The 21,152-nt window shown below is 38.6% G+C and overlaps 1 protein-coding gene across 2 annotated transcripts in view; it reads left to right on the forward strand.

Annotated features, from left to right (window-relative positions):
- Positions 1-21,152, forward strand: part of WWC2 (WW and C2 domain containing 2) — a 102,783-nt gene that overhangs the window by 57,203 nt on the left and 24,428 nt on the right. For both annotated transcript variants that reach the window (XR_007889252.1, XM_051616889.1), the window contains exons 5-11: positions 601-680; positions 3,960-4,089; positions 4,684-4,830; positions 5,785-5,858; positions 12,290-12,532; positions 17,361-17,450; positions 19,215-19,828. Coding sequence is in view for 1 of the 2 variants with exons in the window: in XM_051616889.1 (XP_051472849.1) it covers positions 601-680; positions 3,960-4,089; positions 4,684-4,830; positions 5,785-5,858; positions 12,290-12,532; positions 17,361-17,450; positions 19,215-19,828 (1,378 nt within the window). In the remaining variant the exon portion in view is untranslated. The remainder of the gene's footprint in view (positions 1-600; positions 681-3,959; positions 4,090-4,683; positions 4,831-5,784; positions 5,859-12,289; positions 12,533-17,360; positions 17,451-19,214; positions 19,829-21,152) is intronic.

Below are 21,152 nucleotides of genomic sequence, written 5' to 3' on the forward strand. Positions count from 1 at the left end.
ATTGAGGGAAAGTAGGGAATGTTTTGCTAAAGACAGTTCTGTGAAAAAGACACATATTTGTGATCCAAATGTGTTTGGTGATTGTTGTCTTTGAATTAAATGGAGTTGGATGATGTATTTAGGGATCCAGTGTCTGTAAAGCTTTATAGATGGTTCATAGGGAAATAAATAAATAAATAAAAGGGAGTCCACACTTTGTCTTTTTACAGTACAAATATCTTGAGAGCTGCCGGGAATGAAAAAGTGAAAATATAATAAGCCTAAAAATAAACAGGCATGTCCCTGTAGGACAGTTGGAATGCATGCTTAACAAGTGAGAAGTAAATTACTTGTTAAAGTTCTCTCAGGTTTAATAACACAGTGTGGTATCAATACAAATAAGGAATGTGATTTAATCTGCTTGTATCCCTTTAATACTAAAGCATGTTGCCCATAGACATCAGGAAGAGAACAGATCCTTTTGTTTTTAATATGTGTCAGTAGAGCAATTTACTTTTTTTATCTCATCTGATGTAGAGAATATATTAACTGTTCAAAGCCATGTGTTATGCTGTTTAACAAGAGGAATTTTCTAACTCTTGCTTTGATTTAACACACAAGGTTAAGAAGCTGAAGAGTGAACTCTCTCAGATGAAGCAAGAGCTGCTGTACAAGGAACAGGGCTTTGAAACACTGCAACAGTGAGTAAAAGAAAATAGTTGAAACTGACTTAATTCAGTCACCTGATCTCCTTTTTTGGTATTTCCTGATTCATCTCTTATGTGAGAGAATTATTGGGGAGGAAATGGCAGACCTGTTGTGCAAGTGTTAACATGAGAAATCTGTTCCCTCTCCTGTGTTTTTTCCATGCAGTAGTCTGTGTTGCAAAGATGCAGAAAGAAGGGCAGTGTCAATGGTCCTGAGGAGAAATCTAGCGGCTTTGTGCATCCCATTTTAAAAACAGGGGTTTCTTTTAAATAAAAAAATACTAGGTCTTTCTTTCCTCCTTCCCTACCTCTGAGTTCAAAAGAGAGAGAGGGAGAAAGAAGGATGCTGTTCTTGGAGGTATAAATGGTGCACAACTGAGCAGGGCTTGAAATGAGTCACAATTTGAGGATTAGAGATCTGACTTTCTTTGTTCCAGTTGCTGGGGTGCCTAGTGTCCAAAGGGCTGACGCTGAACTGGGTGAGCCTTCTGGGTTTTTAACTAGTTGGATTATTAGGGAATTAAATTTTTTTCAGTCTGAGCACTCCCTGCTGCTCCTGACTTAAAAAGTTGGGCCCTACAATATTAAACATTACTGGAACTGTCACCACAGAGAACTTGCTGCAGAGGAAACCTTGCTAACAAGCGTGTTTTCTTGACTAATGTCAACAGAAATGTATTACTGCTAGGTGCTTTCCTTATTGTGGTATGTATCCATACATTAAGGATACATTTACACAGTAAAATGCTGAGCTATGTGCTCCTAGTACACTAGTTCCAGGAGCAGAAGCAATGTTACAGCATTAATGTAATATGATTTGGAATAATTTATCCTTTTTCTCAGGACCTCCTGTGTATGACAGTGTACTGTCAGATAAGAAATAGTCTCTATCTTGGAGAGCTTGCAGAATATATAGGGAAGATGGACAAAAGGTGGGAGAAGGGAAGTGTGTTTCCATCTTCCAGGTAGAGTACTGCAGTGCAGAGAAGTGATTTACAAAGAATGACAAGAGCATCTGTGTTTGGAGCTGAGAGACTGGGTTTCAGTTCCCAGTTCTAACCAAAACATGTTGTAGGCTATTGCATGTGTATTTGAATAGAGCAGTTCTATACAGTAGGATTTTTTTTTCAGTGGGAGAAACAATTATGGTCAGGAAATGGCCAATCATAGCTGAGACATGTCAAAATAGACAAAAAATATGTTTCTGCAATGAAGAGTTTAAAATAAATTCGGAACTGAAAACTCTCAGCACCTTAGAAGGATGCTAGTCAAGTCTTCTTCATTTTGACTCAATCAGAAAGCTAAGATTTGTTTGTTTAAGTATACAAAGACTAGCAAGGACTGAAGGGAGAAAAGGATAGCTGATTTAATTTATTTAACCATAAATCAGATTGCATTTGAAGCAAAATTTAGAAGGAAAAGATTGATTCTAAAGCTTAAGGTAATAAAAACTCATGCTGCTGTCCCAGGATCAAAGGTTAGCCAATCAAGCTGGTTTTATTCTATTAATTGAACAATGAAGTATTGTTTTAAAGCAGCTTGCTCACAAGCCATTTTGATAGGAATCCAAAGCATGTTTCAGAAACTGTCAACAGCATTCCACAGAAACAAAAAGGACGTTTGTTTTGAAAATTCAGTCAGCCACTTTCAAACAGTACTAATCCCATTAATTTAAAACAGGAAGATGGAATATCTTATGTCAGAGATCCTTCTTGTCCATCTTAATTATATACAGAATAAAGCAGTTGTGATTTGAATGTGACACATCATATTACTAGGCAGCATGTGGTGTATTGCCCAACTGTTCAATCATTATCCCAACTGTTGGCATATTCTGTATCTAGTTGACTTTAGCAACCTGGGAAGTTACCAGAAACTGACTGTGGTCAGACTCTAAGTATGTGCATACCTGTGAAAGAGTTTGAGGAACTTCTAAGCTGAAACAAATATATCCTTGAATAGGAATATGAGTGCTGAGTCACACATGTACTTTTCTTACACAAATGCAGTTCTAGTTTGCACAAAAACTGGAACATAGAGAAAGGAAAACAGACATGCTTACAGCTTTAAAGACCACTTTAGAACCTTTATATGTTTGTGGACAAAACTGGAGGTAAAATAGAATACTGTTAGAGGTGCTTTTTGTATGTTTCTGTTCTTGCAGGGGATGCTCAAGATCTCTTCTGATCATTAAAATGTTCATTCCTCACTCATAAGTTTAATGTCTTCTACCAAAGATGAAGTGTGATGATAAAAACAGAAAACCAGTTGCTTTATAAAATACTGTGTTCTCTGTTAAATGTTTGACTTATGTGAAGATGGCTGTTGTTTCTTATTTTTTGAAGCATAGTTGCATGATGCTATTAAATATTCTGTTAAACTAAGGATAGAAGTGTATTTACAAACTGTACTTCTTGAAGTAAATAAGGAAATACTAAAATACTCTTTTTATCTCTAAGTTGGGAAGCTTTTTTGGTTTGTTATTTTCAAGTTACAGTTTTTTTAATCATTGGTAGTCCAGAAATTTAATAAGTTGTCCAGTGTATGAGATATTTATTATCTGGAGATTTTGGGAATAAAGAAACCCTGATGATGGGCTGAGCAGAACAGCTGTTCTAGACTGGTAATGCCTAGGATTACATTAAAGGATAGGGAAGCAGAGACAAGAATGGAGCTGGTTACATTGTTTATCTGCAAGCCTGATGAGTACCAAGAAACTTGTCTGTCCACCTCATGATGAGGGTCTGGGTAGAGGAATTCTACTAATAGTAAATCTTGATTTTTGTAAGAACCACAAATAGTTAAAGCTGCTTCTGTGCTGCAAAGAGTTATGGTGATCATGGGAATTCTGAGTGCTGTCAGCAATACTGCTGCATTTCTGGAAGCATTAGAGGAGTCTTTAGTAAGTGCTGGGTGCCCCTGATGTCTTTAAAACTGGATCAACTGGAATTGCTTGTCAAGTCTTTGTCTTTGGTAAGGCCCCTGTAGTTTAGGTGAGGTGGTTTTAAAGCCAACAGAAGTATTTTCCCATTAAACTTCCTGATGTCAGCAAAACCTGAGGGCACTGTGTATGTATTAGCCTGACATTTTTGCAAGGTTGAAGTAGTTAGTGTCTTAATGGTGACTTCAGTGTCCTTTTTCCTCTTTGCAAGTCTGATAAAGGAAATCACATCTCTTCTCTCCTTCCTGTAACTATGCTTCTGCCTGAAGCAGAACAGCAAAGATATCCGTATTATTTTCTGTATGTGGTATTAATATTCCCTCTTTCCACAGAATTGACCAAAAAATGTCTGGAGGCCAGAGCGGGTATGAACTATGTGAGGCCAAAGCCATCTTGAGTGAACTGAAGTCCATCAGAAAGGCAATAAGTTCAGGGGAGAGAGAAAAACAAGATTTAATGAAGGTTTTTTGAACTTTCTTGATTATTAATACTTTGCATTTTATATTGTTTAAGGGATTCTCAAAACTAGTATTAAAATCAATATTCAGATGCAGAAACTGAAGCCTGTGACTTTTCTAATTCAAAAAGTTACTATATGTCAGAGCATACAGATTTCTGAACTTGTGTGTAAGATGTTAAATCTAAACCACAATTTAAAATATTAGGTGCACAAAATTGGGATGTGTTTTTGAGATGCACGGCCATTTTCTAACTCAGTTTTCAAAATCTAAATGGTCCTGTTCCCTTTTCTGAAAGCAGATATTTTTAAATTAGCTAAGTATTTAATTGATTGACAAGTTTAAAAAAAAAAAAAAACAACAACAAAAAAAAGAGAGACAAAACCACATAAATAGTTTTTGTATCATCACTGGTGTTGGTCACCTTTCATGTCACCTACCAACTGCTTGTTTAAAAGGATAGGTTGCTTAATATGAAGTAAACCCAGAATTTTTATGTTGAAGTGTCTTAGGTAAACATATTTTGGAGATAAACTGGTATAAACACAGCAAAGTACAGAGGAACTTTAACACCACCTCCTTCTCTGTTTCCTGACAGAGTCTTGCAAAGCTGAGAGAGAAATTTAATCTTGACCAGGCCATTGGAACATCTGAACCAGACCTGAGTTCCAGCTCTGTGAACTCCCAGCTGTGTTTTTCTAGACAAACTCTGGATGCAGGGTCTCAGACTGACATTTCTGGTGAGGTGAGAGTTCTTCTGTTTTGTCAAATGTAAAGAGAAATCGAATCCAAATGCTGCAGTTAAGAGTTGGAATCAAATGGTTGTTTACTTCTGCTGATAGGTGCATGTATATATATGGTAAAGAGAGAACTGCTTATAATCAGTTACCTGTTTTTTTCCCCTTAAATTTTAAATCAAGATTCAGATGAGCTTTATATGTTTGGCTTGAAGCATTTATGACTGTGATTTAATCAAATAGTTCCAGTGAAGATCAGCTTAAGCAGATAGTATTTTTCTGATCTGTCTACAGGGTATGTTTCACCTTACAGACTTAATTTAGTATGAAGATGATTTTAATTTCCAGAAACAAGATCTCAGAATTTAAATGTGCAATTTCTTTTCACTCAGCTGAAAAAATTGTTAGTGAAACTTCTTGTTCAGTGATTCATTAAAACATTCCTTATTTCCTGACAGTATATTTACAAGCACAGAAAGCTGCGCTTAATTTTGATACCTTCTTTGAAGTTCTGTGAGCTAAGTTTATAAGGAAGAGACTGTACAAGGTTTTCCAAACAAAGAACTAAGCTTGTTAAGTTTTGTTGTAAATCTATTGAAGTTTTTCTTTGAAATGCACTGATTTAGTTCTAAAGACTGAGTTCAGCAGAGTTCCAAGTGGGACATCAACATTTTGGGTGCAATCACTGCAAGACTTGTTTGAAAATGCTTTTGCTTTACTCTGATGGAATATGGACAATTGGTAGTATAGTAGTTAAAAACAGATTAACTGAATCAGAAGAGAACAGCACGGTTTTGTACATCTGAGTAGATTCCTAACTAGGCATTCAGCAGCAGGTGTGTGGCTGCAGGTGGGTGTGGTTTTATTTTTAAGTTGTGATTTTTCTAGCCTGTGCATAGGTTTTGTTGATTCATTTAACAGCTTAACTCAGTAATAAGGCTAATTTTTTTTTTTCTCAACAGGTTGGAGCAAGAAGCAGATCAAATTTAGCAGAGAAGGTCAGACTAAGTCTGCGCTATGAAGAAGCAAAAAGGAGGTAATAGGGTTAGTTGCTTTGTTAAGTTACAGTCTTGAGTTGGAGGTGTCTGATCTCTGCAGCACGAACATTGTGCTCGCAGTGACATCTAGTGGGCGGTTCTTTGGATGCTCTGTGGGCCTTACTGCAACGTGTTTCTTTTGCTTTAGAATGCAAGCAGACTTGCAGGAGCAGACGGTGCTTTTGAACAGTAGATTTTACATTTAACTCTCAGTTGAATGTGTTAAGAAAGAAGATGCAGTGACGAATTAATGGTAGTTCTAGGATTCGTAGAATCATATAATTGCTTTGGTTGGAAAAGAACTTTAAGATCACCAAGTCCAACTGTTAACCCAGCACACTGCTAAGTCCACCACTAAACCATGTCCCTAAGCACCACATCTACACATCTTTTAAATATCTCTGGGGACGCTGACTTGACCACTTCCCTGGGCAGCTTGTTCCAGTGCCTGACAACCCTTTTCAGTGATGACATTTTTCCTAATATCCAAACCTCCCCTGGCACAACTTGAGGCGATATCTTCTTGTTATATCACTTGTTATTTGGGAGAAGAGACCAACTCCCACCTTATAGAATCATAGAACTATTCAGGTTGGAAAAGACTCTTGGGATCATCGAGTCCAACCATGATCCCTGCTCTACAAAGTTCTCCCCTAAACCATATCCACCAACACCACAACCCTTAAACACATCCAGGGATGGTGACTCAACCACCTCCCTGGGCAGCCTATTCCAGTGTCTAACCACTGTTTCTGTGAAAAATTTTTTCCTAACGTCATCTAAACCTTCCCTGTTGCAGCTTGAAGCCATTCCCTCTAGTTCTATTGCTAATTACCTGTGAGAAGAGACCAGCACCAACCTCTCTACAATGACCTTTCAGGTAGTTGTAGAGACTGATGAGGTCTCCCCTCAGCCTCCTCTTCCTCAAACTAAACATTCCCAGCTCCTTCAAGTGTTCTTCATAAGATTTATTCTCTAGGCCCTTCACCAGCTTCGTTGCCCTCCTCTGTACTCGCTCCAGCACCTCGATATCTCTCTTGAACTGAGGTGCCCAAAACTGGACACAAGACTCCAGGGGTGGCCTCCCCAGTGCTGAGTACAGGGGGACAATCCCCTCTCTACTTCTGCTGGTCACACTATTTCTAATACAAGCCAGGATGCCATTGGCTTTCTTGGCCACCTGGGCACACTGCTGGCTTATATTCAGCCCCTTGTCAGTTAGAACCCCCAGGTCCTTTTCTGCCAGACAGCTTTCCAGTCACACTTCCCCAAGCCTGTAGCATTGCAGGGGGTTGTTGTGGCCCAAGTGCAGGACCCGACACTTGGCCTTGTTGAAGCCCAGACCATTGACATTAGCCCAACCATCCCATCTATCCAAGTTTCTCTGTAGAGCCTCCCTATCCTCATGCAGATCAACACTCCTACCTAGCTTGGTGTCATCTGCAAACTTACTGATAATACACTCTATGTCCTTATCAAGATCATTAATAAAGATGTTAAACAGAAATGGTCCCAACACTGAGCCCTAAGGAACACCACTTGTGACCAGCTGCCAGGTGGTTTTGACTCCATTGACCACCACTCTTTGGGCCCGACTGTCCAGCCAGTGCTTGATCCAGCAGATTGTGTGTTCATCCAGCCCATGAGCAGCCGGTTTCTTTATGAGAGTTCTGTGGGGAACTGTGTCAAATGCTTTTTGGGGGTCCAGACAGACAATATCCACAGCCTTTCCCCTGTCCAGTAGTCAGGTCATCAGGTTGTAAAAGGAGATCAGGTTTGTCAGGCAGGACCTGCCTTTCATGAACCCATGCTGACTGGGCCTGATCCCATGGTTATCCTCTATATGTCTTCTAATAACACTCAAGATGATCTGCTCCATGACCTTCCCTGTCAGAGTGACAGGTCTGTAGTTTTCTGGATCCTCCTTTCTGCCTTTCTTATAGATGAGTGTTAGATTTGCTACCCTCCAGTCCATTGGGACCTCCCCAGTTAGCCAGGACTTCAGGTAAATAATGCAAAGTGGCCTGGCAATCATGTTTGCCAACTCTTTCAGCACTGTTGGATGTGTCTCATCTGGTCCCATAGACTTGTGTGCATCTATCTTTCAGGTAGTTGTATAGAGCAATGAGATCTCCCCTCAGCCTCCGTTTCTCCAGGCTAAACAACCCCCATTCCCTCAGCTGCTCCTCATAAAACATGTGCTCTAGACCCTTCACCAGCTTTGATGCCCGTCTTTGGATTAAGGGAATAGAGTGAGCTGGCTTTCCACTGAAAGGCATCCCCAGGTTATCTATGTCCATTATATCCTTCTTGGGGATCATCATTTCAGTTACTCTGCCACTGAACACTCTTCAGGTTTAGAGTTGTTTTAGAATTCAGTGTAGATTTAGTAGGTTTAATTATTTATTTATTCCCTGGGACTTTGGATAATTTAAATACTTGTTATCACTATGGGGTTGTTTTTTCTAATGCGTTTAACCTGAGGAGGAAAGAATTCAGGAACTGCTCCACTGATGAATGTGGAATGACGTTCAAATACAAGTTCTGTAGTGGTTGCTCGTGAAAGTGGTGCCGTTTTAATGAATTGCAGCAGCACTGAAGAGTGGGCATTGGAAAGCAGAACGTTCACGGTCACTGTGACATGTCTTCTGGTGCACCAGAAGTGCTCCATAATACCTGGGGGAAATTTGTTATTTTTAAAAAAAGTGTGAGTTATCTCTCTCTTAAAAGTGTATTAATTGTGATATATTATTTTCTAATACTTCTTCATCAGTTAGGTGTCAGCTATTCAGAAGCCTTGTAGTTGTTGTTATGGGGGTACTTTGCAGTTTAAAGGAAACAGAAATCGAAACAGGTATTCCACACCAAGCATTCCTTTTTTTTACTATAAAGAACTAAACAAGACAATAAAATAAAAAATAACCATTTTTCTCAGATGAAGACTCTGCCTAACATGCCATTTAATCTGAGATAGAAGTACTATTGCAGTTGAAATACCGTGACATGGTCAATTAGAAAACTAGGAAAAGAAATTTGCAGTTTATAAGTGCAAAGTGAAGGCATATTTAGTTTTTATGTTTTCAAGTCATGAGGTTGCACAACCAACATTTTTTTTACCTCATCACACCGAGTAGTAGCTAACATCTTTGCCGGTAAAAACAGTAATCCTTTATTATCCTCATTATGGATCATAAAACTTTATTATATAATCAATGCATTCAACAAAGAATGCTAAGGCTGTTGTGTTTGTTCAGTATTGAAAATGTATGATTTTGGCTCAGAATCATCATGTACATAATATTAATTGTCAGATGGAGTTTTAGATGCAGATAGATGGCATTTTTTCTCAGGCATAATTGATCCAAAAGGAGATCATCCTCTGCTTTGACTATGTCTTGTTACCAAGAAGTCCCAGCATTGTGTTTTATCTCTCCTTTGTAGGAACAAAAAAATTCCTGGCAGTAAGTCTGTTTGCCACTTCTACCTTAAAAACAAGAAGAAAAAAAAGTACAACGTTCAAAGTATGGAGTGCTGCAGCACCAGGTCTTACTTTCTCACAAATTAGTCAGCTAGGAATGTGGCTTGAAATGTCAGTAGCTTGTGTACTTGCCTTTGCATAACCAAGTATTTTTTCTGTTTAACATTTATGTGTTTCAGGGTTAAATTATCTCCTTTTAAATGGTATCTTTATTCCATTTTGTCTGAGAACTGCCCAGTAAGGAATATCCTTTTCAGCTTTAAATAAGACAATCATATTCCTTGAAGACACCATTAGAGTGTTTGCACATACTGATTTAATCAGTGACTACAGAGTGAACTTAATAAAGTGTACATATCTTGGAATAAGGAAGATTTGTACCAATCTGTAACATAAGGTTTAGTACCTAATTACACTGCCCCCACCCCCCCCCCCCCCCCCCCAATTATAATGGCCATTGTAATCATCACTATAATTTATTAAGTATCGGCCAGGCTGTAGATTTAGATTAGATATTAGGATTCTTTACTGTGAGGGTGGTGAGGCACTGCCCCAGGTTGCCCAGAAAAGTTGTGGCTGCCCTCTCCCTGGAAGTGTTCAAGGCCAGGTTGGATGGGGCTTTGAGCAACCTTGTCTAAGGGGAGGTATCCCTGCCCATGGCAGGGGGTCGAAACTAGATTATGTGTTATGATGTATTAACATCTTTTCTGAAATGCTAAATGTGCAGAATCTTAGTTCTTTTGTGTTCGAATAACTAAAAGTAAGAGGATCTTGTAAGTGAACTTCTCTACTCGAAAATTATTAAATAATTTTGTGTGTTGTGTTTTACATTGCTTAGCCAGCAGAATGTCTTGAAGAGGTGGAATGTTGTATTGGCTGTGCTAAATTCAGTTGTGTTGTTATTCCAAGGGATCTGATATAGCATGCTGACAGTCCTGTCCTAATGTGGTGAAGATCTGGCTAATACTCTTTCACCTGTTGAGGATGGACTTCCTCAAAAGAGTGAAACCATTTCAGTTCTCATATCCATCTAGTCCTTTGCCTGCCTGATGAGGCAGCTGAAAAGAGCATCAGTTACAGTAGCAGAAAGTTGTCAGTAGCAGAGGGAGTGAAAGAACTGTTTGGAGACCCCATCCCATTCCAAAAGCCATCAAACAGCTGTCTCAGTAGCAGCTTATTTTCATAACAAGGTTACCCAGAACCAGTGAACTGGAGAGGAAAATCTTGACATTTCATTATCCATCTGAAATTTTTTTATTGTTTTCCCTCTGAGTACTGCTCCTCTAAAGGACTGTTGAATGTAAATGATATATGTAATAGATGCAAAATATGTTGAAATGCTTAATTTCATTTCATCCCATTATGTCATTACGCTAGCACTGCTGATAGTATTTTTTGTTTCTTTTACATTATTTTTCTGTAAAAATACTCTGAGTCAAACTTGTTCTTGCAGGGGTTTGGTGGGAGTATGGGTTGCAGCTGTTGTTTTTTCATTGACAGGCAGATGAGAAGGAAATGTTACCTATGGAAAAAGAAAGGGGGCTATTTCCCCTTAAGCTTCTAGTATAAGCAATGGGATAGTTAGATTCAACATTAACTATTCTAAACTTTGACCATAAATAAATGCCTTAATATACTGTAAAATTAATACTGGAGATGCAAAATAAGCGTGATATTATTTGTTTTATTAATCACAGAGAAAAAAAAAACACAGCACACTGGAAAGAAGAAAAATGTTTTCCCAGAAATCTGTCAGAACTGCAGAAAGATTATACATACCAGATTATCTGTGTGTATTTATGAAGTGTGGCATGGGTCGTTACCTTAGGTAGTGCCTGGTAACATTGAAGTTGCACAGAATTTTATCAGTTGTTGAATTGACTTAGGTGTATTTAACTGTGGTAGTTACAGCTAAGTAAAAGTAACAGATCAGTTCCTTTTCCTCTAGATTCTATGGGAACATCTTTCTACATTGACTTCTCCTTTCTTGGCCTTTTCCTTAGCCAACAAGAAAGAGGTTCAGAAGACTAGGAGTTGTTGCATAGTTCAGAGCTTCTGTATCTTTAGCTATGCAGTTGGTTCAGGTGTGGCTAAGGCTGGAAGTGACTGAAAGTTATCTTGTTATTTATGTGCCACCTGTAACAGGAATTTTTAGCCTTTTCCAGTCATAATGAGTCTTTACTGCAAAACTTGCACTTTTTAAGCTACACTGTGGAGCCCACAGACAGAATGATTATGGAGACTGAACACTGGAAATAACCTGTCTTGATCAGAGCTGAGATACAGTACAATAACAGTGTAGGGAAATTTCTGCTTCCATTATATGCATCTATCTGCACAATATGTATGGATAACCAAGTCCTGAGCGTCTTAGCTCTGGGATTTGACATCTGCAATGGCAACAGCAGTTGCACAGCTCAAACTTTTGAGTTAACGATCTCTTATCTTTAGGTGGCCACTATGCTGTTAACTTTCATTTCAAACCCATGGAAGAACAATGCTTTTGCCCTTTAACATCTGCGTGCATGGATGCTGCTGAGCACCTTGCTGTGGTGTGCGTTCTTTCACCGTGGTCATTGCTGTTTCTGAGGAGCAGTCGGTCTCCCAACGGCTTAGGAGAAATCCATCATACTCCTAAATGAATAAAGCATTGTGCCACTACCATGTTACCAAACAGATCACTTTCAATAAAGCTTCTGTTAACATTGTGACTTCAACCTGGCATTTGAACAAGAGGTTTTAGTGCATATGCATATGGCTGTTGGCCTGGATAGGTGGTCTGCTTTTCTGTTGCAGTCTGCATCCTTGTGCAGCAAAACTAATTAAAAGTGTGCCTTGGAGTAGAAAATGTAGTTATATCCTGATACCTTTCAAAACACTGTATCACTTCTCTCCTTGCTGGTACTTGTGTGCTGTGCTGGGCTCAGACAAATCTCCTGTGTTTTATTTTAGCATGGCTAACCTGAAGATTGAACTCTCTAAGCTAGATAGTGAAGCCTGGCCTGGGGCACTGGATGTGGAAAAGGAAAAACTAATGTTAATCAATGAAAAAGAAGAGCTTTTAAAGGAACTCCAGTTTATTACACCACGCAAACGTACTCAAGATGAGCTAGAGCAGCTAGAAGCGGAAAGGAAGAGGCTTGAAGAAGAGCTACTGTCTGTAAAAAGCACACCCAGTCAAGCACTTGCTGAAAGGTAAGGGGTTGTCTTGGTAATATTCAATGCTGCTTTCGGTAATCTAACCTTTGTACTCACTACAGACCCTGAACTGTGCCTTGATGGGCTGTTTTCCTTCAGTAACTGTTCTATGTAGATCTTAATTAAATTTGTTATTAGCCCACTGGGCAGAAACACAAAGGAGTCTTCTGTATTGTGAGAGGATGTGAAAACCCTGCTTATGTGCTGCAATATCAGTTGCTCTGTGTTTGTTACCAGCGTGAAAATGCCTGTGACAGATGTTAAATAACTGAGGAATGTTAACATACCAGCAGGAGGGCAATACATCATTTGCTCATTTCTGATAATAGCTGTAAACTATTTGAACTCGGGTTACAAAGATTATCTTGATTGTTGCAACATCTAAAGTCTATCATTGAGTTTTATTACATAAAAAAATGCAACCAAAAGGAAAAAAAAATAGTTCAGAGAAGTATAATTGCTGCAAAAGTTTTCTAACTTGCTGCTGCCTAACTAGTAACAGATACAACTCCCAAAATAAATTCTTTTAGCCAGATTAAGAGTTCAGGAAAATCAAAGGTGACTGTCACAAATGAACTTCTTATGAACTGTAATTGGAAATAAATTTATGGGCACCTCTAGCACACATGAAGTGCAATAAGCACAAAATGTTATTGCATGTATTAGTGTAGTATGGCTTATTGAAGTAATACAATCAGCACTGTGAGCCTTTCCCTCTTCCCTCTGCTAGGAGACACCTGCTGTTTCTCCAGTTTCACTGAACGGTGAAATTCATGCTAGTGGCATTAGAATTTGGGTCCTGAATTGTAGCTGAGTAGTGAGGAAATTTTTTGTTTACAAAGTACATATGTGTATATTTGGTGTGATTTTGAAATATATTTATACACTTCAGAATATTTTAAATTGCATTATATCTGTAATCCAAACATGGTTTAGAAGAAGGGTTATGTCCTACTGGAACTATATTTTTGCAGGAGAAATTACCTGTCAGTAGTATCTGAATTACCATGGATCTATTGCTTTCTTACTTCCATTAATAAATGGAGAACAAGGGGTCAGTAATAAAATCACATTCACACATAAATAATTTCAGTCTAAGGTTCTAATAATATGCTGTTGTCATTAACAGCTAAATCTTGACTCAGGCTGTAAAGAGGTAGCTGATTTCTTAGTCTCATGTTTTGGATTTGCTTGTTTAGTGCCAAAGAAAATTCTGCATCTGACCACTTTCCTGTCCATGTCAGCTGACAAACTTGGAGTACCAAGGGCAAGTAAAATTTTCTCCCACTGTCAAGAAGAAATAAAACAGCAGATTTTTTCCATGTATAATGACACAACTAGTTGTTAGAGCTTAATTTTACCCCCCTTTATTTTATTCAATTTTTCATTTCCTTTCTATCTTCATTCATGAAAATGTGGAATGTTGTCCTGAGGTTACTGTAAGAGTTCATGTCATATGCTGCTGGTTGAGGTCATGTGATTCTGTATTTATGGTGGCTTCTGGTTTGGTTTTTTGCCATTCCTGTGAATCTCCAGTGAATTTCTACCTGTGACCCCTTACGATATTAAGACTGCTTCCCTTGATAAATTCAGAGCACATTTTTTTTCACATTAAGCTATTTTGGAGATTATTTCTGGTGTGTCTGCTATAAACATAAAGCAAATTTTCATTTCGTGGAAGGTTTCAGATGGTCGTACTTCTCCTGAAACGTTAATTTGAGAAAAGGATACAGTTAATTGTATCTCATCAACCCATCAGCATTTTAATTCTCGGAGACGAGGAAGATTCTGTATTAGTGGAGGAACACACTGTCTTCAAAACACTGCACTGTTGTTGCATTACTATTTTATTTCATAAAGTTTCATGAATGCCTTAAGTTTCCAGTATTTTCACAGGTACTGATAATGAAGCAACAGTGTAAGAAGCTATGGATTGTGTCAGAGCCTGATGTGACAAAGGTGTTTTGGTTTAGTTTGGTTTTGGAGTTTTTTCAGTGTTTTTTCAGTTTTTTCTAAGGAGTAAAGAAACAGAAGACTTGCTCTGACTTAAAACAAAAATGTTATAGCCCTAGGTTATTTTGGAGTAGAAGGCTGTTATTGTTACTGGTAGATGTACTTGGAATCAATTTACAGGAGGAGGGTATAAATTCTAACATAGGAGTTTCAAAAGAGCAGAGACAGAGCATATTCTGACTGCTTTAAGAAGGCTTCCAGCAACTATATATAAATATCTGGATTGTGGTACTATTTGCTGCTTGCTTGCCTCTGCATTCATGTTGGGGAGATTCCATTACAGCATTAGTTCTTGGCAAAACTTCTAAGTAATCACGGGCATTTAAACAGATGCATGATTTAACTACTTGAATGTGCTGTTGCCTGCAAAACTGATCCTTGCTCTTGTACCCGTCAAAAACAAGTCCATGTAAGTTTGCATTGAAAAGTGAGGTATGTGAACTTCAACTTTTTTATGTATTTGTTAAAGATTCTATGCCCCTCTCAGCAATATTACAATTTAAGATCAAAACTGGAGAAAGATGTCTCAGTAACACTCAAGCCGCTCCTGCAATAAGTTAATTAGGAGGGTTGCGAGCAGGGGAGATTGAAAGAGGCCCATGTCAGAACAGATAACACAGTGGTTGTTTAGGTGTTTAGATGGTCTGTGGTATATTATTCCTGCTTATGCTATAAAGAAGGAAGGTTAATTGTTTGAAAGTTTTGAGGATTTGTTTGGGTTTTCTAAATTTTTCCTGATGTAGAATGAAAAACATGTCTTTTTATTTCAATTTTTTGTGAGATGGTAAAACTATTATCTGTGTGTCTTGGAACTTCCAGGAGTGATTTAATCATCTAGCTTGTGTTTGTGACTTGTGACTAACATCTCTATGAAATTTACCTATAGGTATTAATACCACTTCCTTAATTACTTGTAGATCACATTACACTCAGGAAAGAATGTTGTTTTTCAGGAGCTAAAATGTAATTTACCCCATTTAATTTATCAACCTCCTTAAGGTAATAAAAGAAAACAAACTTCTGTGTGCGCTTTGGAGAAAAAACCAAACCTTTTAGTTTAACAATACAGATTGTTAACAGTGAAACAACTATAGGTGTAAATTTTGAGGACTCCAGACAGAAATGTTCCTAAGCTTTTCATTTTCTTTTTTGCCTTTTGCCTTAAGTAGTTGAACACATAATTTTTGTGCCTCTGCCTTGAAGATAAAATAATTCACTATTGAAAAGCCACAAAGGAGTTAGTGAAGAGCACTCTTGCTTGGGAGAAGCAGGATAGATTAGGCTTTAAAAGAAGGCAGAAGGCAATGATAAATAGTAAAATGGTAGGAAAAATTGAGACCAGAGATGAACATAATTCTTTGTTTGGAAAAACATGTGCTTGTCTTCGAGCAAAGAATGAAATACCATGTATGCTTTTAACAGCCTTAGCAGGTATTGGCAGATGACACATCATTGTGGTGTAAGAGCACATGCAGCGTAGGCAATGGAGTGGAAGTTTGCACCCTGGCTGACCTCGGGGTAACTTATTCACCTTTGCATAACCCAGATTTGCTCGCTGAATAAGCATGAGTGTAAGTAAGTGCTTTTCATGCTTTGCTGAATTGAGGACTTAAATGTCTTTTTAGTGGTATCTGACACTCAAAAGAGTGAATCCTGGGAACTCTCAAGTATTTCAGTCAGTTTGCATAAGAAAGCAATGTTTGATTTTTTTGTTTTGTTCTTTTAAGTGTTCTCAGAGTTTTAATTTTAATTTATACATCCCTGAGATGCCAGAAAGGCCAAAGGAAAAGTTTTTGAGAATGAAATCAAACCTTTTTTTTAGAGGGGAGCTGATTTCTTGTTCCTCAGATTTGTTGTTTGAGAACCTGCCACTGAGCAAGGGCTAGAGGAGAATATACTAATCCACAACTACAGGAGGGTTTTAGCTGAATCCACTGCAGGAAAACAATTTATTTGGTGTTGTAAATGGAGTGATAAAAAGGAATTAAAGCAGTAAAAATCACTGTAAAGTTTAGTTCTGTTTACAGGCAGCCAAAAGGAATGGGGGAGTTCTACCATTTGTGGGTTTAGAGCTAGGCTGGATAACAGTGCAGGAAGCAATAAATCCTGCTTTTTCTTAAGTTGAATCTTGATAATGAGCATTACAATGCTGTGTGGCTCTGAGGTGATGACAAAGCTGTTAAGGATGCAGAAATATTTACCAAAGACTCCTAAATATAGTCTGTCATAATAAAACCTTGCACTTGAATGCTGCTTTGATTTACTGTGCTTTGTCTCTATATGAAGACTCTGAAATCAAAGGGAGGACTTGAATTTTAAACTTCCTGCAGTGGGACCCCAAGTTCTTGCCTTATCAGAACTAATACTGGTATTTGTGTTTTGGTTTTGTTTTTAGGTGTTTTTTTTCTGAAACTATATTAAGTGAGGAGCTAGTCTACAGTGTGGCTTTTAAAAACTATTAGCATAGAACTTACTTTCCTGAAGTTGCAGCTATTTTCCCAGTGCTCATCTATTATTCTTTTATTAGGTGTGTGTTTCCCTTGGTACACTGTGAATGTACCAACAATCTGCTTGCCTGTACAGTCAGCAGGTTTGTTACAGTCCTTGGTATTCTGCAGGTAAAGTCACTCTGCTGAAATCGTTAGGGTTTTAATATAGGACTGAGAGCTAACACAGTCTCTTGGACTTCAGTAACTGGCAACCAGGTGAAAATATGAGGGATCTTCTCTTTATTTCTGTCTCATCTATAAAGTGTTTTAGTCTCTGGGTTATTTTGTAATGCTTTCCTATACTTATGTTCCTCTGTTTTCAGATTGAAGTTGGAGGAGAGAAGAAAAGAGTTGGTACAGAAACTTGAAGAAACTACCAAGTTAACTACTTATTTGCATTCACAACTTCGGAGGTGAGGCTGTACTGCATACTGTAAAGCTGCTTTCAGCAACAGTCTAGTGGAGATTGATGTCTAAACTTCATTCTTAGGTTCTTCTCTTAGCCTCAATGAACAAAAATTGTTTATTATTCAAGGAAGAAAATGCAAGTGTAAAAGCTTCAAGCATTTTGCTACTGTATGAAACTGTTGTACCTCTATAATTCAGCAAGCACTCGAGACTGGATTTAATGGATTTTTTTGTGCAGCTTTTATAATTAAGCAGGGAGATGTTATTTTGCTTCTGTGTAAATACATAAATCAGGAATTCTTTAGTTGGTCATATCTCCAAAATGTGGAGACCAAATGGTTTCTGAAGTCTGTCTAAAACAATTTACTAGAACCGTAGCCTTTTTTCTGTGTAGTAACTGGAGAGGCTCAATAAGTACATCTATGCATGTAAATGTATATGTTAATTGTTGATTCTGGTTTTAGTCTCTAACACTGGCTTATGCTTTCTGTAGACAGAGAAGTACCCTTGGCAGAAGGTATTGTCTTCCTGACAGTCATTGACTCAAAATCTGACCCTGAGTTTATGAAATTCATAGTGATAACAAAAAAGTAATGTTACAGCAGCTGTGAACTTGATCTCATTGCTCTGATGAGAATTCTGACATTTAATGACACATGTAACTGGTCCTAGAGAAACTCCTCTTAGTTCTGGACTGTACCTGGGGCTACCAAACCACATGTCCATTACATTTATTTAGAAAATCCTGAATTTGGTCAAACACCTTGCATATCATAGTGGAACACGCCGGACACTAATGTTTACCAGATCTCTCAGAAATTAGAATGTGGCTTTAATTGGAAGAATGGTCTTAAGTGTTGTATAAAGGTCCTTCACAATAAGCCATGCCATCCTATGCCTGGATTCTAGGCTGGCTTAGCCATTTCAGACATAATTCCATAAATTGCATCTCGATTGGTGATTAGTTAGGGAAAGAAGAGTCTTTAAATAATTTTTCATTTTGTGCCATTGTTTGTTTGGAATTGTGGTTATTTTTATCCTGTTAAAGACAGTTTTTCAGTGGAAAAAAAATTTAAGTTGATAGCTTTGCTGTTGTTCACTAACCATCTCTTAAGTGTTTAAAAGGGGCTGCCTTGAATTAATTTTTCCTGACATTTTTTCCCAGCAGAGTTCTCCTAAGCCAAGGCAGTGACACTTAGTTTCTCTGGTCTGGCAGGGCTCCTTGTCTTCTATTATTAGCAGAAGAACATTGCATGTTATGACCTTCACCATGCTTATGTAGTTGGATTTACTGTGCATGTAGGAGTGTATTGTCTTACAGATGTGAAGCAGTTCTGCTCTAAGTTGTCTGCTTCTAGCTGCCATCTTTCCCAGGTGCTTAAGCAGAGGGCATGCTGTGTAATTAGCTTTAGAGGTGGCAGTACTTCTGTGCTGCCATAAGCTCCATCCTGGGGATCCCTTTCCTGTCACATTGACCCCGTCAGTGCCCACATCAAAGCAGAGCAGATGCTTGAGGGTATATGTTACTGCCAGACCAGTTTGCCAAATCTGCAGCCTTCTCCAGTAAAAAAAGGGGTTTGGGAACAGGCTGGAAGCTGGTTTGGCACACTGATCTAAGCCAAGTATGAGTACTTAAAACATAATGCCCCAAGCAGCATTCAGTTGTAAATTGCTACAGTGCAGCTCCAGTCAATCTTATCTCACCTTGTACTGTTTTGTGCTGGTTCAGTTTCGTAACATCAGTGTGTGTGTTTGTGCTTTCTTTGCAGCCTCTCAGCTAGTACGTTATCTGTGTCTTCAGGGAGCAGTTTGGGATCTCTGGCATCCAGCCGGGGATCTCTGAACACATCAAGCAGAGGGTCACTAAACTCACTCAGCTCCACAGATCTCTACTATAACCAAGGCGATCAAGTAACAGATTTGGACTATCAGTATAAACTTGACTTCATATTGCAAGAAAAAAGTGGCTACATTCCTTCGGGGCCTATCACTACTATCCATGAAAATGAAGTGGTTAGTTCCCATGGGAGACTGGGTTACAGTGACTCTTCTTCAGCTGCAGACCATCCCAAATTGACTGAACCTCCCAAATCTGTAACATCACTGTCTTCCAGATCCTCGTTGTCTTCCTTATCCCCCCCAGGCTCCCCTTTGGTTTTAGAAGCTGCATTTTCAGTGTCAGCTCAAAACTCCCCTCTGCATCACCTCACTACGGACTTTGAAGACTGTGACCTTTCAGGTGATTTTGCAGGCATTAGTCTCTGTGAGAACCAAATATTATTGGACTCTGAGGCCAGAGCAGGATCTCAGATTCCTCCAGCTGATAAAGATCTTAATGAAGGCATTAGGCAGCCTCTGTCTTCTCTACATGAAGGAAGTTCAGGTAATTAAAAAAAAAAAATCTTCAAATGTATATGTTACATGAAAAATTTTAACTAAAAGCTGGCTCTCAAATGGGGAGGTACCTCATGTAACTGAAGAGTATCTTGATCAGCATACGTATGCCGTGATGGGTAGTCTGGAATTCTGGGGGATATTACATAACCTAGTTTTGGGTGCAGAGAGCTATGATCACCCTGATTACATCTATATTTTTCAAGATCTATCTCGGAAGGCAAGCTCATGTATTGTGGTCTCTGTCATGAAAAAAATAACAAAAAAACCTGAAGCCGGGTCTGGAAGACACAAGAGGATGTGTGATGTTTCTAGGTATTGTCTGGAATATATGGGGACAGGAGAAAAAACCCTCTACTGCTTGTTCATAACTTGCAGTCAGATACTTTGTTTCTCACTGAAGATTAAGTTGCAAATGAACATTCTCAGTCAAAGAGATTTCAGAACTTAAAAGTTAGAATATGTGTATGCATATCTAGTTATTGGAACCTGCTGTCACTGAAAAATCTGCAGTTCGTTTTTTGTGTGAGTCAAGAAAGACAAGTGACTACATGCCATCTAAGTTACAGTGAGGCTCTCTTCATTTTTAATGTGGTTTTCATAGCTTTTCACTTTTTAGCCATGATTTAGAACAGAGCTTCTAAGCAAGTCTAGGCCTCCCCCTACAGTCTGTGCGTAATTTCCAAAAGGATTAATCATCTTATCCTAAAGCATACTTCCCTTGCAGGAAGATTGGGTGAATGACCCTGGGAGTTACCAAGGTGTCCTTAGTAACTAGTTAACTTTGAGATGGGTGAATTAGGTGTAATGAATTCCACTCCCCATCTGCAGTAAAAGCCACGCAACTTACTAAGTAATCTTATATTGTCAAAGCCTTTGGCAGAGTCAGAACTTCAAAGATCCCAGCTGTCAAGAATTGATGGCTTGTTCTCTCAGTCTTAGAGCAGTGACTTTGCTGTCTTTTTTAGGGCTGACAGTATGTTGTGCTTTCTCTGCACATGTATTGATTCTTTTTTCTGGTGTGGTTCTGTGTCATTGTCTTAAAGTACGTTGCAAAGCGTTTGTGTGTTTGTTACACAGCAGTTCTGTTTTCCCAAAGAATAACTGAGAGAGCCAGATTCCCACTAGTGCTGAGCACTGGCAGCCCTGTTTGAAACCAGACCAGCACCAGGCATACCAAGCAGCACATTTCTAGGCCTGAGCTGACTGTGAAGCAGCTAACTAAGGAGCGTGGGTGTCTTAGAATAAATACAGCCTGGCTCTAGAGCGTGCGTTGTCCAGTTTTTTTGCCAAGCTTGAACCCTTGTGCCTGG

The sequence above is a fragment of the Apus apus genome, chromosome 4 (genome assembly GCF_020740795.1).
Source record: "Apus apus isolate bApuApu2 chromosome 4, bApuApu2.pri.cur, whole genome shotgun sequence".
Classification (NCBI taxonomy): Eukaryota; Metazoa; Chordata; class Aves; order Apodiformes; family Apodidae; genus Apus; species Apus apus.